The following is a 21,614-nucleotide window of genomic DNA, read 5'->3' on the forward strand; positions in this document are numbered from 1 at the left end:
GGCGGGACGCTAGAAGTATATCGTTTAGAGAATTAACATCAGTTTAATACTTTTATCGTTACCTAGGACTATTTTCTTCTAAGCCTAAATGATTACATTAAATTTCAATTAATTTTCTTAACAATGTAGGTTGGACATTGGAAAAAAAAAAAAAACGAATGTTTTGGCAAGTGTAAGGTTGGTAACAGCGAATTCAGTGGTGAATATGATATTTATAAACATTTAAAAAGAGACGTTCATCAAAAATGCATGGCACAGAGAATGGACAGAAGCTTGGTGAAAATGCTGAAGTTCAGTGATAATTATGTAAGAGCTCTAAGAATGTATACTGTATGTTAAATGATAGATTTGGAGCAGTAATATGCTAAGGCACAAACTAAGTATGAATTTAGGTATCAATAAATTTTATGTTATTGTTCTCAATTAATAAACATTGAAATGTAAATATTTTGTCTTGTGTGGTGCCAGACAGATCTATTATTAAGTTACTTAAGTTAATAACATGGCATAACATAGGCCTATTACTGCCACAAGCCCTTCAGAAAGACGCCAGAGAAACGTGGTGTAACTTACAGCCAGATAAATATTGTTTTATACTTGGGTAGCTGTATCTACAATATGTCTTTTATTAAAATTGTAATTTAGAGATCCATCATACTTTCTTCAGCTGCGGAATAATTTATTTTCTATTTCTCGTTATTTATTTATTTTGTGTAGTCAAGAAAATGTCAAATTCCCATCACTCTTTCTTTAAGACAAAAAGTAACTACTATATGTAGTATATGGTGGAAAAGGATATCCCTCCTTGGTAGATCTAAAATCTAGCAACCCTGACCCGAACCCAAGCAACACGTTATTTAAATTACCCTCCAAGCACTGATTATTACACACCAAACGACAAGTCCTAAACCAGAGTGGAGCTGCAACTTTAATTCTCTATGAAGAGAATAGTGCCCGTCGCCCCCCACCGTTAGCCGAGTAATCCACAGGCTCCAAGGGAATAATACAGTAGTTGTTTACACTGTGGTTCCTATTTATAAGCGATAATAAGTCGGATATCCCAATGGACAGAGAAAAGTGAAGTGTAAAGAGAGAAGAAAAGAGATTACAGAAGAGGAAATGGAGAAATGCGGAATGCAAAAGACTAGCAGAACACAGAACAACAAAGCATAATCAATATACATAAAAAAAAACTCTCTATATGATAAAATCTCACCTGTGGCAACTCTTTTGGTGGTTTTATGTGCATTCCTCCAACCTGCACTAGATTTGGCATCAAAGGCCTAGGGTAACTGATACTGAAGTGATGATTCACGAGAACCAGAGCAGTGTATTTCTCAAGCTCCATAATTGAAGGCATATCAGGTGAATTGAAATGTTTTCTCATAAGGGCGTTTTGTTTTGGAATGTAGTAAATTATTTTTCCAAGTTGTTGAAATAATAAACCAAGCGTGTTTTGAAGCCTTCCTTTGAAGTCCATCTTGTCAGTGAGCTCTTGGAACACATCCGGAACGTAAGCATAGGGATAAGGATTACCAACCAAATCTCCTATAACTTCACTTCCTCCAAAGGAGCATACCTGTACAACAGGGACTTTATATTTATGGGCAAATCCAAGAAAACAGTCGAGATAGAAATTTTCTGTCATTATGAGATCAAACTGAAGGTCGTCACTCTGCATTAGTTTCTGAACTGCGGGGTCCTGGAGGAACATGTCACAAAATGCCTGTCCAAATCCCCAAAGCATGGCTACTTTGGCAATATAATTCATATCCTTCATATCGAACGGATCGAAGCGTTCTGCAGAACCTGAAATAAATATTAAATTACGTTATTGAGTAATATTCATTTAGATTGTTTGTTTTCAGAGAGCTTTTCTAATGTTGGTATAGTGAAATTAGCAATACTAGTCCTTCATACTGGTATTTACATGTGAATACAAATAATAGATTAGACTGCATTGTACAACAGCAAAGCCAGGATTCAGATTTTGGTATAAAGTATGGACATTAAATTAAAAAGAGAAACATTTGTGAGCAACCAAATGAGAGTTTTGAGACTTTCGTTAGGTTATCAGTAAAGCTGAGACATTTAGGAAGTTTGTCGTTAAGTTACGTGCACCCAAACTATAGCATAGCAAGTAGACAGAGCGGGGGAGGTCAGTGTACAGACTTTGTACGCTGTCCATAGAGTAAACAACAGAGAATAAGGTGTATACTCACATGACAAATAAACTGGAGCTCAGGTCATGTCATCATTACTGGATTTTCGAGTCTGTTGCAGTAAACACTACCTACGTTTTGATCACGTCTTCAACCCTTTTATAATGTGTATCAAAATAGATTGCAGCATCCAGCCATGTCCACCATCTCGTTACAACGGGTTGCGGCGGTAGAGGGGCTCCAGGAGGTATTTCACTGAATTTAGTAACCCGTCCTGGTGCCTTAAACATATTTCTTTGACATTCGATATGAAACTGCAGCAGGAGCGAACTTCTTTGACTATTTGATGTAGTCCATGGGCTAGGATAACTTTCGGCTAAAGCAGTTGAAGTCCCTTACCAACTTTTAACATATAGGCTAGCATCCGTGATGAAAATAACTATACATTATCATTTTTTATTTCGTCTGGCCATAAGAGGGTAATAGGCGATTCAAAACTTTGATTATATTTAAATGATCCACTTTCTCAAGAATTTAAGAGGTTAATAAAAAAGTTTTATTGGGTTTGTGTGGTGGAAGAATGTCCGTAACGACGTTTGGAACAAATTGTCCATCGGCGTCTGTGCTTTCATTAATGAAATACATATTGTACTATCTCCTATACTTAGTCGTAGGAGAGATAGGCTATAACACTATAATAGCATTTCGGTGTATAGTATTTATTTAAAGTTGATTGACTAGGGAGTTTCCTTTTCACGTATTTCCGCATAAAGCTTCTAAAGTGTGTATTTTCAACGTTATTTATTGGTATGTTGACACATACCATCGTTTTACATAAATCGTGGAAAAAGTCTTTCTGTGTGGTACACATTTAATTCAAACTTAAATGCGATTCATGTCCTTCTTCCTCAGTTGAAACTGTCATCAGTGCTTTATGTTTTTCGTGTTACAATGTTGTGTTACGAATTTACGTCTTTTACCCTTAATTTCTGTGCTACATAAATTTCATAGAATATTTACCCCACTTACTGCGAAATGTTGTGTGTCTAATTCCTCCATCAACCTGTTTACTATTCATATACTTGCTGATTCTGCCATTATAAATATTATACGTTACGTAAGATAGGTAATACAACCCTGGAGGTCTGTTCACTACACAGCGTAAATGTGTTCTGTTGCCTGAGTCGCATGCCTGTATGCAACCACTCCCCCATCCCTTCATACTATTTACCTTCGACAAACATCGCAATACAGTTAACTTGATATTGTCCTGCAGTCCTACATGTCTCAGCTTTAGTTATCAGTTACACAAAAAACGGAACAAGTATCAAATAACCACAAACGCATTAAAGAACATGTCAGAAAGTCACAGCGCAAGATGTTGCCGAAATTATGATTTCGAACTGACGCATGATGGTAATGGAAGGGAAAATAAACTACGAGAGCTATGGTCGCCAAAGGGCGAGCTCAGCTCCGTCAGTTCTTGTTAGAAGAGGGAGGAATATTGTCAAGTTTGGGAAACCCGTGTATGAAATTGTGCTGCCCTCAATGTTTCCGGTGCTGTATTTCGTGCTGAACAGAGTTCAACCCCATCTACTGAAACTGAAATTGAGAGCAGGGTGATTACAGTCCATGAGGATTTACTTGTCTAGTCCCTTTTAGAAAGAGAAAGAATACTCACCATCTCTCTCTACCCTCATTTATGGTGACGGCGGTATGGTCGACACTCCTTCCAGCGACCAGGAGTTAGCAGCGGCGGCACTCTCTTCCTCTTCAAATTCTGACTCCTCTCCGCCAGAAAGTTCCTCGTCCGTGTCCGTGTCATCCAAATTTATTACGAATCGATCGCTAATTTCGTCTACTAGTCCGTCCTTCTCCCAATAAAATTGTTCGACTTTTTCCACGTGTTCACAGGCCTTTCTCCAATTATCTTCCGTCACTTTTGCAAGAGCGCTCTCAAACAACAATTTCACATCTTTACTTTTGAACGAAATATTACGCTTCGCAACGTCATTTTTAACCTGCCCCCATATTAATTCGATCGCGTTTAAATCACAATGGTATGGTGGCTGTCTCACTACAGTATGGGAGTGCATTGTCGCAATTTGGTCGATTTCGTATGTTTTGAAATTATCTTTTTTAGTTTTTACAAGTTCATATAATACAGGTTTCGTGGATCGTAAATCAAATTCAATGTTATTGTTACGAAGCCAGGACTGCATTTCAGATTTCGGTGTTGATGAAATTGGTGCCTTATTGAGTTCTGTTAAATGATAGGGGGCATTGTCCATTACAATGATGCTATTGAGAGGAATGTTTGGTAATAATTGATTAATGAACCAGTTCTTAAATACAGTGCTGTCCATCTCCTCGTGGTAGTCTTTAGTTGATTTAGATTTGAAAGTTAGAAGCGCGTTTGGAATGAAACCTGTCGAACATCCGGCGTGTAAAATAATAAACCGTTGACCTTTTCCTATTGGGGTTTGAAGTGGGAAGTCAATTTCGTGATCATCGCTTTTCCAAACTTTGCTTTTCGTATGGTTCACATTAACCCAAGTTTCGTCTAGATAAACAACGGCGCGTCCAGTGGGGCGTAATTCTTTCATTTTTCTTAAGAATTTAAATCTCTTTAAAATAACATCTGACCTTTCCATTAAAAATTTTCTGCCTTGAGTATTTTTAACATACCTAAATTTCATTTTTTTAAGAATTTCTCTCAAACTCCATATGCTTCCAGTGAATAAGCTTTCCTTAATTAATGCGTCATTTATATCCTTCAAACTAGGCAAAAAATCAGTCCGATACAAAGAATAAATTACTCGTCTTATAGCGGCGGCAGAAAATGAGTCAATTGCAGTTTTCTGAGGGGTCCTGTTTGGGCGTTTCTTTCCTGGAGTTCGCAGAACACTTCCACTTTCTAGTGCCTCCCTTTGTTTTTTTTTAAATCCTGCTAACACTACGAGACGATATACCTGTCGCTGCAGCAGTTCTTTCGATAACACTCGACACAGATATTGTTTGCTTTCCGCGTTTCAGTGCCTCATATTCTTCAGTAAAGAATTTGTGTACATTAATAACCATGTTCATACTGTCCGACTTCAAGGCTTTCCCGCGTTTTCCCATATTGCCTACCATGATTATTAAAAACAAGAGCACAACACACATTACAATGTTTAAGATAACAGGGAAACCATGCAATTCCGAAAACATTTTGTTTAAATTGTGAATTATTGTATATTATATTATATTATATTATATTATATTATATTATATTATATTATATTATATTATATTAAATTGACACAACGAGACACACACTTACTTCACTATTCACTAAACACTACTGAATAAATGAACTCGAACAACGCCAAGACGCCACTGAGAGACCCACTACAGTGCATGAGGGTTAAGTTGGCGTGATTTCTACTATCCTTGTCTGCGGTCCTTGTCTATCGACTGTCAACAGATGTAAGGGGGGAAAGGTTTTCTTTTGTAGAATTCTTGGAATTCCCTTCCCTCCTTCTCCCTTGGCCCTTCTAGAACACACTTTTGCAAATCCAATTAGTGGGTCTCTCAGTGGCGTCTTGGCGTTGTTCGAGTTCATTTATTCAGTAGTGTTTAGTGAATAGTGAAGTAAGTGTGTGTCTCGTTGTGTCAATTTAATATAATATAATATAATATAATATAATATAATATAATTCACAATTTAAACAAAATGTTTTCGGAATTGCATGGTTTCCCTGTTATCTTAAACATTGTAATGTGTGTTGTGCTCTTGTTTTTAATAATCATGGTAGGCAATATGGGAAAACGCGGGAAAGCCTTGAAGTCGGACAGTATGAACATGGTTATTAATGTACACAAATTCTTTACTGAAGAATATGAGGCACTGAAACGCGGAAAGCAAACAATATCTGTGTCGAGTGTTATCGAAAGAACTGCTGCAGCGACAGGTATATAGTCTCGTAGTGTTAGCAGGATTTTAAAAAAACAAAGGGAGGCACTAGAAAGTGGAAGTGTTCTGCGAACTCCAGGAAAGAAACGCCCAAACAGGACCCCTCAGAAAACTGCAATTGACTCATTTTCTGCCGCCGCTATAAGACGAGTAATTTATTCTTTGTATCGGACTGATTTTTTGCCTAGTTTGAAGGATATAAATGACGCATTAATTAAGGAAAGCTTATTCACTGGAAGCATATGGAGTTTGAGAGAAATTCTTAAAAAAATGAAATTTAGGTATGTTAAAAATACTCAAGGCAGAAAATTTTTAATGGAAAGGTCAGATGTTATTTTAAAGAGATTTAAATTCTTAAGAAAAATGAAAGAATTACGCCCCACTGGACGCGCCGTTGTTTATCTAGACGAAACTTGGGTTAATGTGAACCATACGAAAAGCAAAGTTTGGAAAAGCGATGATCACGAAATTGACTTCCCACTTCAAACCCCAATAGGAAAAGGTCAACGGTTTATTATTTTACACGCCGGATGTTCGACAGGTTTCATTCCAAACGCGCTTCTAACTTTCAAATCTAAATCAACTAAAGACTACCACGAGGAGATGGACAGCACTGTATTTAAGAACTGGTTCATTAATCAATTATTACCAAACATTCCTCTCAATAGCATCATTGTAATGGACAATGCCCCCTATCATTCAACAGAACTCAATAAGGCACCAATTTCATCAACACCGAAATCTGAAATGCAGTCCTGGCTTCGTAACAATAACATTGAATTTGATTTACGATCCACGAAACCTGTATTATATGAACTTGTAAAAACTAAAAAAGATAATTTCAAAACATACGAAATCGACCAAATTGCGACAATGCACTCCCATACTGTAGTGAGACAGCCACCATACCATTGTGATTTAAACGCGATCGAATTAATATGGGGGCAGGTTAAAAATGACGTTGCGAAGCGTAATATTTCGTTCAAAAGTAAAGATGTGAAATTGTTGTTTGAGAGCGCTCTTGCAAAAGTGACGGAAGATAATTGGAGAAAGGCCTGTGAACACGTGGAAAAAGTCGAACAATTTTATTGGGAGAAGGACGGACTAGTAGACGAAATTAGCGATCGATTCGTAATAAATTTGGATGACACGGACACGGACGAGGAACTTTCTGGCGGAGAGGAGTCAGAATTTGAAGAGGAAGAGAGTGCCGCCGCTGCTAACTCCTGGTCGCTGGAAGGAGTGTCGACCATACCGCCGTCACCATAAATGAGGGTAGAGAGAGATGGTGAGTATTCTTTCTCTTTCTAAAAGGGACTAGACAAGTAAATCCTCATGGACTGTAATTGGATTTGCAAAAGTGTGTTCTAGAAGGGCCAAGGGAGAAGGAGGGAAGGGAATTCCAAGAATTCTACAAAAGAAAACCTTTCCCCCCTTACATCTGTTGACAGTCGATAGACAAGGACCGCAGACAAGGATAGTAGAAATCACGCCAACTTAACCCTCATGCACTTTAGGGGACGTCTGGGATTGCGAGAGCCTAGAATAAGCAATGAGTGCTTGCTGCTTCTTTAGTTTTTCCCGATGCTCTATTCAACATCAGCAGTAACCGAATTTAGTTCCGTCAGAATAAATTCGATTAAATTTATGGACAGGATGATAGATCTAACATAAGATATGAGTTGGGGTGAGTCAAGATTGAGACCTCGTGAATGTAATGAATGGGTGCATATCGTCCTCGTTGTTTCCGGTGCTGTATTCTGGGCTACCAGGGTTTATGTTAGCCTCTTGAATTCAAATTGGAACTAAAAGCAGGCATTACAATATTGATGACTCCCGGATGTTAGGCAAAATGCCTTTCTTAAACTGAGTGTTTGCATGAAATACCTATTAGAGATAAACACGCTTGCACACATTTGGGGACGATAGGCCCAATTTTTATTTTCTCTTTTTTGCCTATTTTAACTCCCATCGGCTATTTTAAGGTTAAATGGCTTTTTTTAGTCTTTTTACATCGTTATTGTACATTTTATATATTTTAATGCATTTAAAATAAACCGCACATAAATTATATAAAAAAACGAAAAAGAACGGTTGTACAAATTAAAAATATACATTCACTCCCCACACAAATATTTGCTGACAATCTTATTATCCAGCATTACATACGTTTCCAAGAAATCGTAAACTTTTCTCCCCTACCGATTCAATCTTTTACGTCACTTAATAAAGATGTTTGAACAGTATAACCCTCAGTGCTCAGGTCACTTCGGGTTTTAACAGCGAAAGAAAGGGGATGAGAAGAGTATTGAAAGCAAGTCTCCAGGTCCCGTTACTGTTGTCGCTTGCACGTACAAGTCACGCGTACTTTGAAGTCTCTAATCCCTTCTCACACCCCTCTTTTTGAGACAATACACAATCGGTTTTTCCCGATCTTTGAAAGAAAGTACAGACTTTTCTTCTGAAATAAATTGTTTTAAGTTTGCTCCAATCACTTCAGTAGAAGTAGAAAGATCTTTTTCCACCATGAAGAATGTTCTCTCTGACAGGCGGCTCACTATGACATTTGACAACTTAAAAAAGCATCTTGTTGTGACATGTAATCAAGGAAAGTGAGTACCATATGGAATAGTTTATTAAGTATTTGTCTATTTTTGTCTGTTTCCATGAATAATAATACCTATTTCACTGCCTATTTTTACTATTTATAGTGCCTATATGCCTGCCTATTTTAACCAAAATAAATGCCTAAACATCCGGGTTCTATCGATGAGCTGTTATTCCAGACTATACGAGTAATGAGTGCAATACTCCAGCGACTAGTTCACGATCAGCATACATCGGAATTTATGGAAACGTATGTTATTATTGGAAGGTTATATTTGCCTACAACACAGGTAGGTCTAATATTAGTCTCAAACAAAATCGCTTAAACTGAGAAAAAAAAATATGTGCATTATTGTATATTTAAGAGTAATTTAGTAAAATTTGTCTAATTTCAGCATATTTCTGGCTTAGCTTTAGCATAGAATAACATTTCGTTTTTAATAGAAAGGAATTCTACTTGCAACTGTTTCCATTACTATAGTCCGGATCAGCTTACTTAATACCCTAAGGGTGAAACCTAACCATTTCCCCCCCCCCCATTACTAGTGGATTATGGCGATTTTATAGTTTTTTTTTTAAGTTGAATTTTCTTTTTTCGAATTTCGATACTGAAAAATACTACTACAACTGGTATGTTAGCAGCAGGAACAGCTGTTGTCGGCAGTGCAATTTTGAAAATTCAAATTGTTCTAGATTTCCGAGCCGATTACTGGAAGCTAGCGTAGTAAAATTAGAATATACTAATAATTAATTAATATCAGTATTATATTAATATATAATAGTTATTTTATGTGTTTTGTTGCGGTTACAATTCAAGATTATAGTCAGATAAGTGTAAATAGATATAACATATGGTGTGATACATGGACTTAAGTGATCGATGGAAAATGTGCACGGAGACAGCAATTATAACTAGAATAGCAAAATTATTATCGGTAAGTAAGTGTTCTTAAGCATACATTTCAAAGTGGCATTCGGTTTTCGGAGTTTGTACTAATTATTTCACGTAATCAAACAAATTACGTTTTTAGGTTAGGTCTCGTGAATCGTAAACTGATCAGTCAAAGCAAAGAATTTCATGTTGTCAGACGAAATACAATTTAATATTAGATCATATTAATCTACTAATTTCCAACATAATGTGCGAGAGGTCCAAGAGGAAAATATAGGCCTACTCTTTCCTGAACCATTTAGAAAATACCTCCCAACATAAAGATGAGATGTAGTAAATAAGTAAATAAGTAAATAAGCAAGACATTATTATTATTATTATTATTATTATTATTATTATTATTATTATTATTATTATTATTATTATTATTATTATTATTGTACATGGCATTGTGAGTTTACCCTCTTTAGTGATATCTGGTATTAGTTGGCAACACTGAAGAGACGGCCAAATTAGTCTTTTAGGAACTGCTCTTACGTGATCGTCACATAGAGACAAACAAGCCCTCCGTACCATACCCAAGGCCATTCCAGTTGTTACTTACACAGTTGAATACGAGAGTGCTCTTGGGTGGCAGCCAATACTTCCGGCCAACTCATCTCTCATTCTGCTTTGTTCTTTGTTTTGTCTACCGAGAAGGCTAACTTTTGCGAGTGTTGACATGAATGACAGACCAGAGTAAGCTGGCACGCTGGCATATATAGAGACTCACTTCAACACAATACCTGATGAGATCTTGACGAAGCTCCTCACACGAGATCATGCACTACGTAGCAACGTGAACAACACTATTTCGGGAGACTATGAAACAGTTCCAGAACGTTCCTGGACCCACTGAGGATCCGTTAAAGAGACAGATGGATAATCTGATAATGAAAAATCCTATCGCTGTAGTATTTTTGCATTAAAGAAGGTACTTCAAGGGAAAAGGAACAACCAACCCTGGCATTGTAAAATATGTGCCATTCATTCACTTAATTTAGTGTTCTGCCCAAAGGCAGCTCTTTCACTGCAAACCCAGCATTCTCCAATCTTTCCTATACCTTGAAGTATGTACCAGTGACATGTGGTGTTGAACATAAGTTTTCTACCTACAAACTGGTGCTTACAGACAATGAGCACAAACAGACTCCTAAGAACTTACAAAAAAAATCCTCGTGACCGGCTACTATTTGAGCTATTCATAGTCTTCTTATTCTACATTGCTTGTAAAAATTACAAACAGCAGTGTCGTTCCAAAAAATACCTAGTTTATTATTGATTAAATAATTGCATATATTATTTTCATAATTTACATTAACATTTATGACTGCCTTACAAAATTCACAATCATAGGCCTAATATATTTTCCTCCTTTCCTGAAAAATAGTCGCCTTTGAAATCTATTACAAGCATAGGCACAGTTACAGATTTTATTGGTGGCATTTTAATACATCTTCACAGTAGCTTCACTAGATCACAAATTAACCCTTTATGAAAGGTTTACTTTCTGAACAGAGAATAGGCATGCTGTATCGAAACAACCGATCAGAATGCAGCAAACACTACAAAACCTGCATCCATTGAACCTTGAATGAACAGAGCTCCCTTCACGCGACATTTTCCTTTTTGCGTACAAACTTGAAGGTACATCAGTAAAGTAAACAACTAACGTCATCCTGTGACCAGTGTCCTTAAGGGTATATGTACCAGAAATATTATCAGAAAATGCAGGCTCTAAATTTCTAAAATTTTATAAGAAAATGAACTCTCAATTGGACAAAAATGACAAGGTACAACAACAAGACTTATTAGAACTTAAATACCTGATAAAAGTATTAAAAAGATTACTAATAGCCTATTTTTCAAACCAATTTTATCAAAGTATGAAAAAAACAAAAGAAATTCTGCAGTTGCATCATTTGGTAACCATAACATTGTTATGGTCTCTCTGACATCTTTAATATTTTTCCTGCATGTAATAAACACTTATTTCTGAAAAGTAGACTACTCTCAGACATGTAGAGTTATTTATTTTAATACAATTAATTTTTATTTGCTCTATATAAAGTATATTAAAATTTACAGAATGTTTTGTGACCTAATTTTTCTATTTTCAAAGAAATGGGCATTATTGTATTCTTCCTTTTGCATATAAGCATGTTAAGTCAGTGTATTAAATTTCAGAATTCTATGTATAATGGTTGTGGAATTATGAAATAATATGTGTGAAAATTTTCAAATTTTGGAAAATTTAATTTAAAGTAAAAAGTGAATTCTAAAATATATTATTAACCATTTTTTATACTTTTATCAGATATTTCAGTTCTAATAAGCCTTTGTGGTACATTGTAATTTTTGTCCAATTGTGAGTTCGTTTCCTTATAAAATTTTAGAACTTTAGAGCCTGCATTTTCTGATAATATTTGTGATCGTTCACATACATATATCCTTAACCCCGTAGCCGTAAAGTAATACATGAAATGTTATAGGTTATATTTTGAGATCTTGAAGTAATGCCCTTTGTTTGAAATGTAAGAAGAGAACATTTATCTTCTTAATTGAATACACGAAAACTGGATACATAACCGACGCAACAAAAGAAAAATAAAAGAGGGAAGATGAAGTTGCTACGTTGAGTAGCTGGGGTGCCTCATGTAGACAAAAGGAGGAGGGACGATATTACTAAAGATCTGAATATGGGAAAAAATAAGTCAGTTACTATATAATTGTAGTGTTAAAGAACTGAATGATTGTGAAACGTGTAAGACGTGTGTTACTGACATAGGGGCCTACTATTTCTCATTACATGCCGCAAAAGAGGTTTTTCATTACGTGTGTCTGTAGGCTACGTGCTTCAGTGTATGACCTTTCGGGTGCCATTCATTTTCAGTATCTACGAGTCAGTTGAGCATACAAAGTTATAATTGAAATATTGTTATTTTAATCGGTTATTTAACTGTTCTCTATTATGTAAGTTACTGTATATAGAATTGGTGATCAGATGCTAAATCCGAGAATATGTTATGGGATTTCCTGACATTCACTCTGCAATCGAGAAAACTTCTAAAATGAACCAATTGTCATAAGACTAAGTGGACTGTAAATCCACCCTCAATTTTCACAATAATATTTAATGATATCATTTGAAGTAATTTACTAGAACTGAAAGAAAATTATTTATTTAATTCGATGCACTATACATTTACCTTTCTTGCTTTCTTGTTTATTTTACATGAATACTGTCCATATCTTCGAGCTGTAACTTCCCCACAGTTATGCCAGTGTCATTTAGAATGTACTTATCTAGCGGAAAGGGATTGTTGACTGTTCCTGGTTAACCTACCACGCCAGATATTAATTATGTTATACAAAAAATTGTCTTACCAGTCGCATTGCCCATATCTTCAATGTCCATTTTTTTCATAACCATTTCGGTGTAATTTGGAATCGGCTTAGCCAGCGGAAAAGGACTAACGACGGTTACTTGATGACCTCGCCGGGCCAGTTCTTCGATGATCGCAGCGTTTACGTTCATGTGACTTCTTCCAGGGATGGGAAAGAGACCCAGGATTCTTGCTCCATCACTACCATGCAATGTTACGACGACCAGCAGCAAGATATTCTGAAGGGAAATCTGCAAAAGAAGGACCACATTAGAACAAGGTGATATTTTTTCAAATAATTGTTCTTTTCCAAATATTGACACAGTGTATTCTCCTAAACTGACTGAGAATATTGGGAATTAAATCAAAGGCTTTCCCAAAATACACTATGAAATGTTTCATATGTAATAATTTTTAACTTGAAAAGGAAACAAAAACGAGGAAAATTTTATTAAACTTTTTTGTTTGAAATATTTCAGAAAATAACCCCCTGAAATTCTGTAGTGCTCGGGAAAAGTGGCACAAGTCAAAAATGTTAATTTTACAGGAGAAGGAAAAAACTGTCTTCACACTGGTTTATGTCGATTTGATTTTCTTCTGTATGGATTATTGTAATGGAAGAAATACTTATGTCTCTTTCCCCAAGCGAGTAGATGTTCCGTAAGTTGTGAATAAATTAGTAAATAATTTTTGTGGAAACTGACTTATGTCACTTTTCCAAAGCATTGCAGGATTAATGACATTACTTACGGTTCACTCTGTATACATACATACATACATACATACATGCATACGTACATACATACATACAGTACATACATACAGTACATACATACGTACATACGTACATACATACATACGTACATACATACATACAGTACATACATACATACACACGTACATACATACACACATACATGCACACATACATACGTACATACATACATACATACATACATACATACATACAGTACATACACACATACATACATACATACATACATACATACATACATATATACATACATACATACATACATACATACATACCCACATTCACATTTTTTTCCAATCATAATTCTTAACATCCATAACCTTTTTCAACAAGACAGAAAAGAGAGTAATGTGAAGCTATTAATCGACTGTAAACGAATCAGTGTCACGAAGGTAGCAATACTCTCTTCTTCTACATCTTTGTTTTTAACAGTTCATTTGCTTATGTTGTGAAAGATATTATTGTTTATAGTGTATATTTTCTTCAACTATTATTTAAAAGATATACACAAATGAAATCATTTACTATTCACTGTAGTTACAAGATACACTTTTGTTTTCTGGATTGCACAGAAAAAAAAACAGAGGAACCGATTCCAGTAAGCTTATATGTTGTATTGGAACACGAATCACGCAAGTGAAGTGGGTAGGCATTAGTCACACACACACGCATGCACGTGCTCTGGCATATAAAATGAAGATCACAGTGAACCATCCAGATATTATAGCTGAGGATCGTCAAGAGGAACAAACAGCATGCAGCGTGAAACTACAGACGTTGTAAAGCGTAAATTGCAGAAAAAACTTTCGGTATCCACAAATTACCAAGGTTGTAATTTTTGCTTACACTAGAAAACTGAATTATAATATTACAATAATGACACACTTAAAAAACAGTAAACTCGATCAATAGTGAAACTAAAACAAAAATAACTTTATATCTTCTGAAACCTACTAAAGCCAATGCTTTTAGTATGTTTACTATGACTAGAGAATTAAACGTAATATAGGTTTTCCATTCATTTAAGTGAACCTTATCGGCCCGTACAATCTGCAGGGTTACTTCACTTCTACCCTGTATATGAATAGCTACTGTTTTGGAGGAATGCATTTAGAGTTAATAATTATTTAATTTTATGTTTTGCGACTAATTGTAATTCTATTTTGGATTTATTTACTTATTATATCTCACATTACACATTATGCTCATTTAATTTTCTACATACTAAATTGATGGAAAGATCACCAAACAACTCTAGCCTCTCTAGCAACACTTGTGAAACGAATATTGGCCATTCCATGAATAAGTGTTTCCACCGAGCGTAACTTTAGACTAGTAAAACAGATTTATTAATACATAAACACAAGAAGTCAACTCTGATCATGTAGTCTATGATAATAGGCCCTAATAATAATAGTGAACATCAAATAGTTGATATTAGCACGTGTGTAATAAAATAGTTATTTGAATGACACTTGTTTTCTCTGAAGTAGATCTTTTCTATACAGAATGATTTGTTTCTAAACCTTGCTATTCTTTTGTTATTCGTAGTTTAGAAAATGTGTAAATTATACTTATTTTGTACAGAACAACCACTACTGGGAGCCAAAGTAATCGTATTGTTGAAAATAACATTACTGTTTATCTTTTTAAATTGATTTCTTAATAAATAATATTGCAACTGATTAGAATAATAAAAAAGCATGCAACTATTGTTTTAGAGGTAGGCTTAACAATTTTTTTTAGTTTAAAGTACAAATATCATAATGGACTTATGTACTTATTTCCTATTTTGTTTTATAATGAATTGTAATTATATTTTTGAATATGTTTACATTATGATATTTCACATTATACATTACGTCTATTTCCTTCAATGTCACTGTGTCCATTGTTCATTTATTTGTTACTAGTCAACTTATTGCAAGTTCGAAATACAAAAATAAATGTATTAAAATGTCAAATTATTTGTATTCCTATTTGAAGCAAACATATTTTTGTAATTAAACAAAATAAATATCCTTCAATATTATTACTCTGTTTGTATAGCCTACTGAGAAAATGTTAAAAAGTTATTGTGTAATGAAATGTACCTGGTGTTATTTGGAGATCGTATTTTCTTCCTCCTTACCATTTCTTTCTGTGTGAGATTTGTGTTCTAAATAATTCGCAATCTTACATGAACTTATGTAATAGCGATCATTGGGTTATACAAATCGAACAAGATTCAGTCAATATGTGACGAGAAAGAGTTACGACGTAATCAAATGAAGAAGTTATGACGTATACTGTTTAACACTGGTATGGAAAAACGCCAGCTATATAGCGTTTATTGGTAAGAAAAATATACATGGCTTGTGCACGTCTTGTTCTGTGAAAAACTATAACATTGTTTAACATATCTATAAGCAACTTTCATTAGTAAAACTCTAAAAGTTTAAAATATAAACGATACTTATAAAGTTACTGCAAGTTCAGAATAATAAAGAAAATATGTGTGTTATAGTGTCGAATGAACTGTAAGAATACTTGCAAACACTTTTTTTTTCATTAAGACAACGTAAATTTCCTTGTTACTCCGGTTGTGTACTCGAAAAACGTTATTTTCATGTAAATGCGCCTGATGTTCTGTCTACTCTGCAATACATCAGGGGTAATCGCTCGACAACCGAGTTATTCGGCCCGATGTTCATCATAGCCGGTTGAGCTCCCGACCGGACGAATCTAAACCGGTTGTGTGCGCAGTTTTGCAGGTCTCTAGTGTGCACCCTTGCTTATTTGTTGAGATGACTGTAAGAGAAGAGCAAGGTTGTTGTTATTTGTTTACGTTTAATGTTCAATACCTTTTCCTTTCAGTTCAGTGTAATCATCAACTGAGAATGGATTCTACGCGGTCTTCCACCAATGCGCCGGGGATGAAGAGACCCATCGTCTGGAAGGCGCTGATAAAGTCGAGCAAACATTGTGTGGTGAGGGTGATTTCTGTTTTGAAACTGTTGTTGGTACATGTGGAGAGCTCTTCTTCCGTTTCCGCGAGCCTTTCCATAACACATTATCCTGTCGGCTAACTAGGGAAAAGTGTAGACATCCATTCTCAATTCGTGATTAGACAGAACTGAAAGGAAAAGGTATTGAATATTAAACGTAAACAAACAACAACAACCTTCTCATCTCTTACAAACATCTCAACAAGCAAACAGGGGTGCACACATTCGCATACATTGACGTACGCCCGCGCAAAAATATTTTTAACCGTAACTTCGAAATGACGCGTCAAAAGACATAGGTTGTTTAACAAAAAGTGTTTCTTATTATTAGATCTGTCACTCCTCACAGTTTGTCGCAGAGGTTTTGAATCACCCTGTATAAAGAATCTGTTATGTAACGGAAGATAACTGATGAATAAGTTTGGATAAGTTGCTGCAGATATGTTAAGATGGTAGGCCTACTACTGCAGTTCACCGTCTAGTAGAACTGTGAAACAATGTTAGAGTATTCGCATGTTCGTTATGTAATTCAGACCAGGTTCTGTAAAAAATAATCGCTTTGCGTTTCTTGTGTCTAATAATATCACATTATTCTCTTAAGAATAGTGACGATGTTAATATTTTACTGATAACTGCAATTAATCTTTTGTTATCGAGTGTCAGACAAGATGGGTTAAAACTTTGCCGTATTTATCTAATCGGTAATTACTCTCCGAACATGGTATCACTAAATTGCTTGAAATTAGATCACGAAAAAACAGATTATTACGTTGACGTCCAGTGATGATTGTGCACTTTTTCGTCTCTAGTGGGTGTTTATGATACCATCATTGAAGTGCTAAGTTGTAGCCTACAGGATTGTGACAAGGATGTAGTATTGTGACGTAATACGAATGACCTTGAGTTACAAATTAAAGATGATCGTATATACGTGCGACATATTCATAAGTTGATAACGTAAGAATGGTATTCCTCGACAGAGCAATGATAGCCTGGTCTACTGATACACTGTCGTGTTGCGCGAGGACAAAGTAATTATGTCGCATGATGTAACATCAGGATCGCCTGCGGTACATGGCAGTAGACCTTGACTCCTCAAAAACAACTATGAATATAAATCTGAAGCGATAAGAGAGAGATATTTGAATGTAGTAGTGAATGTAACCATTACAAAAAGAATAAAGTTATAAGGAAATATTTCCAACAAACGCATATCAACTAAATTAATAAAACTCGCAGTTTTTGGATACATAACAGGACTCGTATCTACTCATTTGTTTCACTGTCTTTAAATGTTAGAATAGGCTGCTATCTTTTCATAGAATTGTTTAGTCATTAAATATTAATGACATGCTACAATAATAAGTCACAGTAGGCCTACATTTGAGTTAAAGGTTAGCGGTCTTACTAATAAACCGTGTATAGTTTTTATACGAGACTTATGCAGAGTTGAGACAGAAAACGTTACTAATAAACCATGCATAAACAATGGATGTATAAACAGGCTGCAACTATACAATGGGAATTCCTTTGCAATAGTTATATACACGAAACCCCATGTTCAAGCGTTGTATATAGAGAAAAATGGCCGCCCCTCTAACAGCTGTTCGTATCGACTGTCATTTTATGATGAAGGTTACCTTGTAACCACAGAAGAACAAACCAAAGAGCACATAATAAGAAGAATAATATTGCTGTAGCTTGTACTCTTTGACCAAAATATAGTGTGGTAATCGATCAGAGCCAGTTGTACTATCGATACTTAACACGGCACATTAGAGCACTCTACCGGATGCAATAGAGAACCTCAGATATTCTATTACCTTTCGTAATGAAGTAATGACGAAACTATGACGTAGCTGTGTAACATTTGTACTGTTATACCCGACGTATGTCGTGATTATTGGTAAGGAATTTGCACACGACTTATAAACAAGCTACTCATTGTGTAAGTATAAGACAGTTAAACGTTTGTATATAGAGTTTTTATTAGTAAGACCGTAGGAATACAGCGATTTAAAACCTTAAGGGCCGTATTCATAGACATTTTTAGCGCGGGCTTTCTGTGGATGATCAGCGTTTTTCGTATTCATAAACCAGTGTTAGCGATAGGATATGATTTGAATTCTGTACAAGTAACCAGTGGATAGCCGGGGCTAATTGATTTAGACAATGTATTAAGGAACGTCGTTTCAATTAAATTAAACTTTGCGTTCGAGGTTCGAAACACTAACCACTTTCTATATAAAAAGAGTGGTAATATATTGCCTTCCCTGTATTTGGAATACCAATATACTGTGTCTATTCCTCTATAAGGTACAGTCAACTCTGGATATAGTGTACTCGGTTATAGTGAACATTCGGCTATAGTGAACCTAAATCGTTGGTCCCGACCCGCATAGCCTACATTAAAAAGTACGTTAATATTTCCGTTTATAGTGAACCCTCACTTTGGTTATAGTGAACTTAAAACTAGAACTTCCCCAAGAAAATGTAATTTTAAAATGGACAAAATGGTAATTTAGGAAATCCTTCCTCCAGTGGCGGCTCGTGCCGGATAAATTAGGTGAAGGTCAATAGAATTCTAGGTAATTTCCTGGAATCGTTATATACCCGTGACGTCGCGAATGCTTTTGTAACCTATACGATGGGCATATTGAATTAATGTAATATATTCACCATTTTCTTAAGTTTTATGAAAAGCACAGCATATAAAATAAACAAATTTTCAACATTTTCGGAAGCTACGTCCCCTTAATCCCGAAGAATTCACTGTCCCAACAAAACTTCCACACAATACATACCACAACATAATAAAACAACCACAAGTCCACATGACATAAAAAAGACAAAATTTAACACATTTTATACAACACATCAAATTAAAAGAGTACACAAGAAATAGGACCCATAACAAAATGCAAAATCACAATCATAACCGTAAACTGTATTCATATTTTAAATCAACTTCGGAACATGCAACTTCCAATATAAGCATACCTCTCCAGTAAAATCAAGCAGCTACGATTAAATCAAAGCAGTATTCTGTTGAACAGAAAACTTACACTTGAACGGAAAAGAAAGGGGCATTAGTAATTTCATCTCTTGCAATTCATTGATGCATTCAGAAATACAATCAATTATTTCATTTTGAATCGTTTTAGATTTCCCACAAAGAACAGGCCTAATTTTTTCATAGTGATTTCTAATTTTCATAGGGCCAATGAAATGAGAGCCAATAATTCTTTGAAATTCCCCCTGTTCTGTGACGAAATACTCTCATCATGACAGCGAAAAGCCAACTCCTGCTTGCTTAGAAACAATACCGTGTCGATTACGGTGTGCATTACCAGTCTATTTAAACGTACGTTTTCATTAAATTGACTTACGTATAACCTATAACTTTCCTTTAGTGCATCCGCAATGGTGTTCATGTTCTTCTGCAGTGCCTTTAATTGCAAAATACATTTAATGTGTTCAGCTGAATCTGCATGGCTGTGAAGACCGCGATTGACATTTCTGAAATCGCAAAATCCAGTTGAATTCCAAGCGGGTTTCTTGTTCCCCAGAAGAAGACAAGGCCAACAATATAACTTCTCGTTATAGTGACTCCCACATAACCAGTTGCAATCGGAATATCACGAATCTTGAAACTGAATATTGTATGACCGACCACCACTTTTCACTTTTTTCATAGTTATATTAATGTGACTTGTTGTTCTGCAGTATTTTAAAATATCTTGCTTATCTTCTGCACACCAACGAGAGAACGGTGTTTCCAAAAGATTACACACTAAATCGTTTAACGGATTCATGTTTTCATCGCATTAATACACGTAGTATCACCTTCACACTTCGCTGCACTTGTCACAACAAAGAATACGTAAAGCGAAATCATTGGTCAGCGCGGGTCAAATGTAGAACGTAGTTTCAAATGTTATGCCAACTTTCTTTATTACAGGGTACTCAAATTATTTCAAAATCCATAAAAAACATAATATTCAAGAGGTGCTAACGTTAAAAAATACCAAAATATATACTTTATATACTAAATTTAAACAATATTTAACTTCTTTACAGAATATTTTATGTTTTCTTATTTAGTTGCAAAATATTACAGTTTGCCACCCTGATCCAATGTTTGGACGAGAGAGAGATTCTGTCTTTCAAGAATAGAGAAAGGAGATGAATGCCTGGTCCACAGACCCTCATAATAGCCTCGCAAAAGGGACCAGTAATTCATAGTAAGCAACTCGTTGTCATGACAACCGGGTGTGTTTACTGAAGGCGAAAAGGAAAGCCTCATTCGGACCTTCAGCTGGTCTGCTAGCCACGTGGCCTGACTGGTGAGGGGTTCGTGTGAAGTGCTGCAGTGAACGTTAACTGAGGGGATTACGCCGAACAAGATATTAAAAAATAGAGCAAAATATGGTTTAGTGAAGAATTCATTTTATTTTAATTTCTTGATAAAATATATTTTATTAAAGCACGAAAAAAGGGGTGAAGGTGGCCTTCATGTACTTCACTTGAATAACCGCCACTGCCTTCCTCCTGTAAACTTCCAAGAATATGTTCAGAACAAAATCACAAACCTTCTACTCCTTGTGCATTGAAAGACAAAGGATTTGTTCAGCTTCCTGGACAGCTTAAAAACATGTTAAAGAGAATAATGTACGCAGTGAGGGAAAAAGGAAGGATTAGTTCCGACTTCTTTAAAAGAGCTTATTGGCAGACTAGGAAGAGAAAGTGTTTGCTTTTGTAAAAGGGAGTAGAGTGATGAACTGATGACCAAAGGGTAAATACAAGAAGGA

The 21,614-nt window shown here is 35.5% G+C and overlaps 1 protein-coding gene across 2 annotated transcripts in view; it reads right to left on the minus strand.

The window, feature by feature from the left end:
• LOC138710453 (UDP-glycosyltransferase UGT5-like) overlaps positions 1-21,614 on the minus strand; it is a 54,355-nt gene that overhangs the window by 18,178 nt on the left and 14,563 nt on the right. Inside the window, exons 2-4 of one of the 2 annotated variants that reach the window (XM_069841351.1) lie at positions 16,660-16,931; positions 13,043-13,292; positions 1,217-1,809 (exon numbers count right to left, since the gene is read on the minus strand). In XM_069841351.1, coding sequence (XP_069697452.1) covers positions 1,217-1,809; positions 13,043-13,193 — 744 coding nt within the window. In that variant the 5' untranslated portion in view covers positions 13,194-13,292; positions 16,660-16,931. The remainder of the gene's footprint in view (positions 1-1,216; positions 1,810-13,042; positions 13,293-16,659; positions 16,932-21,614) is intronic. The other variant, XM_069841350.1, reaches the window with a different exon arrangement.

Source organism: Periplaneta americana, chromosome 12 (assembly GCF_040183065.1).
Source record: "Periplaneta americana isolate PAMFEO1 chromosome 12, P.americana_PAMFEO1_priV1, whole genome shotgun sequence".
Lineage (NCBI taxonomy): Eukaryota > Metazoa > Arthropoda > Insecta > Blattodea > Blattidae > Periplaneta > Periplaneta americana.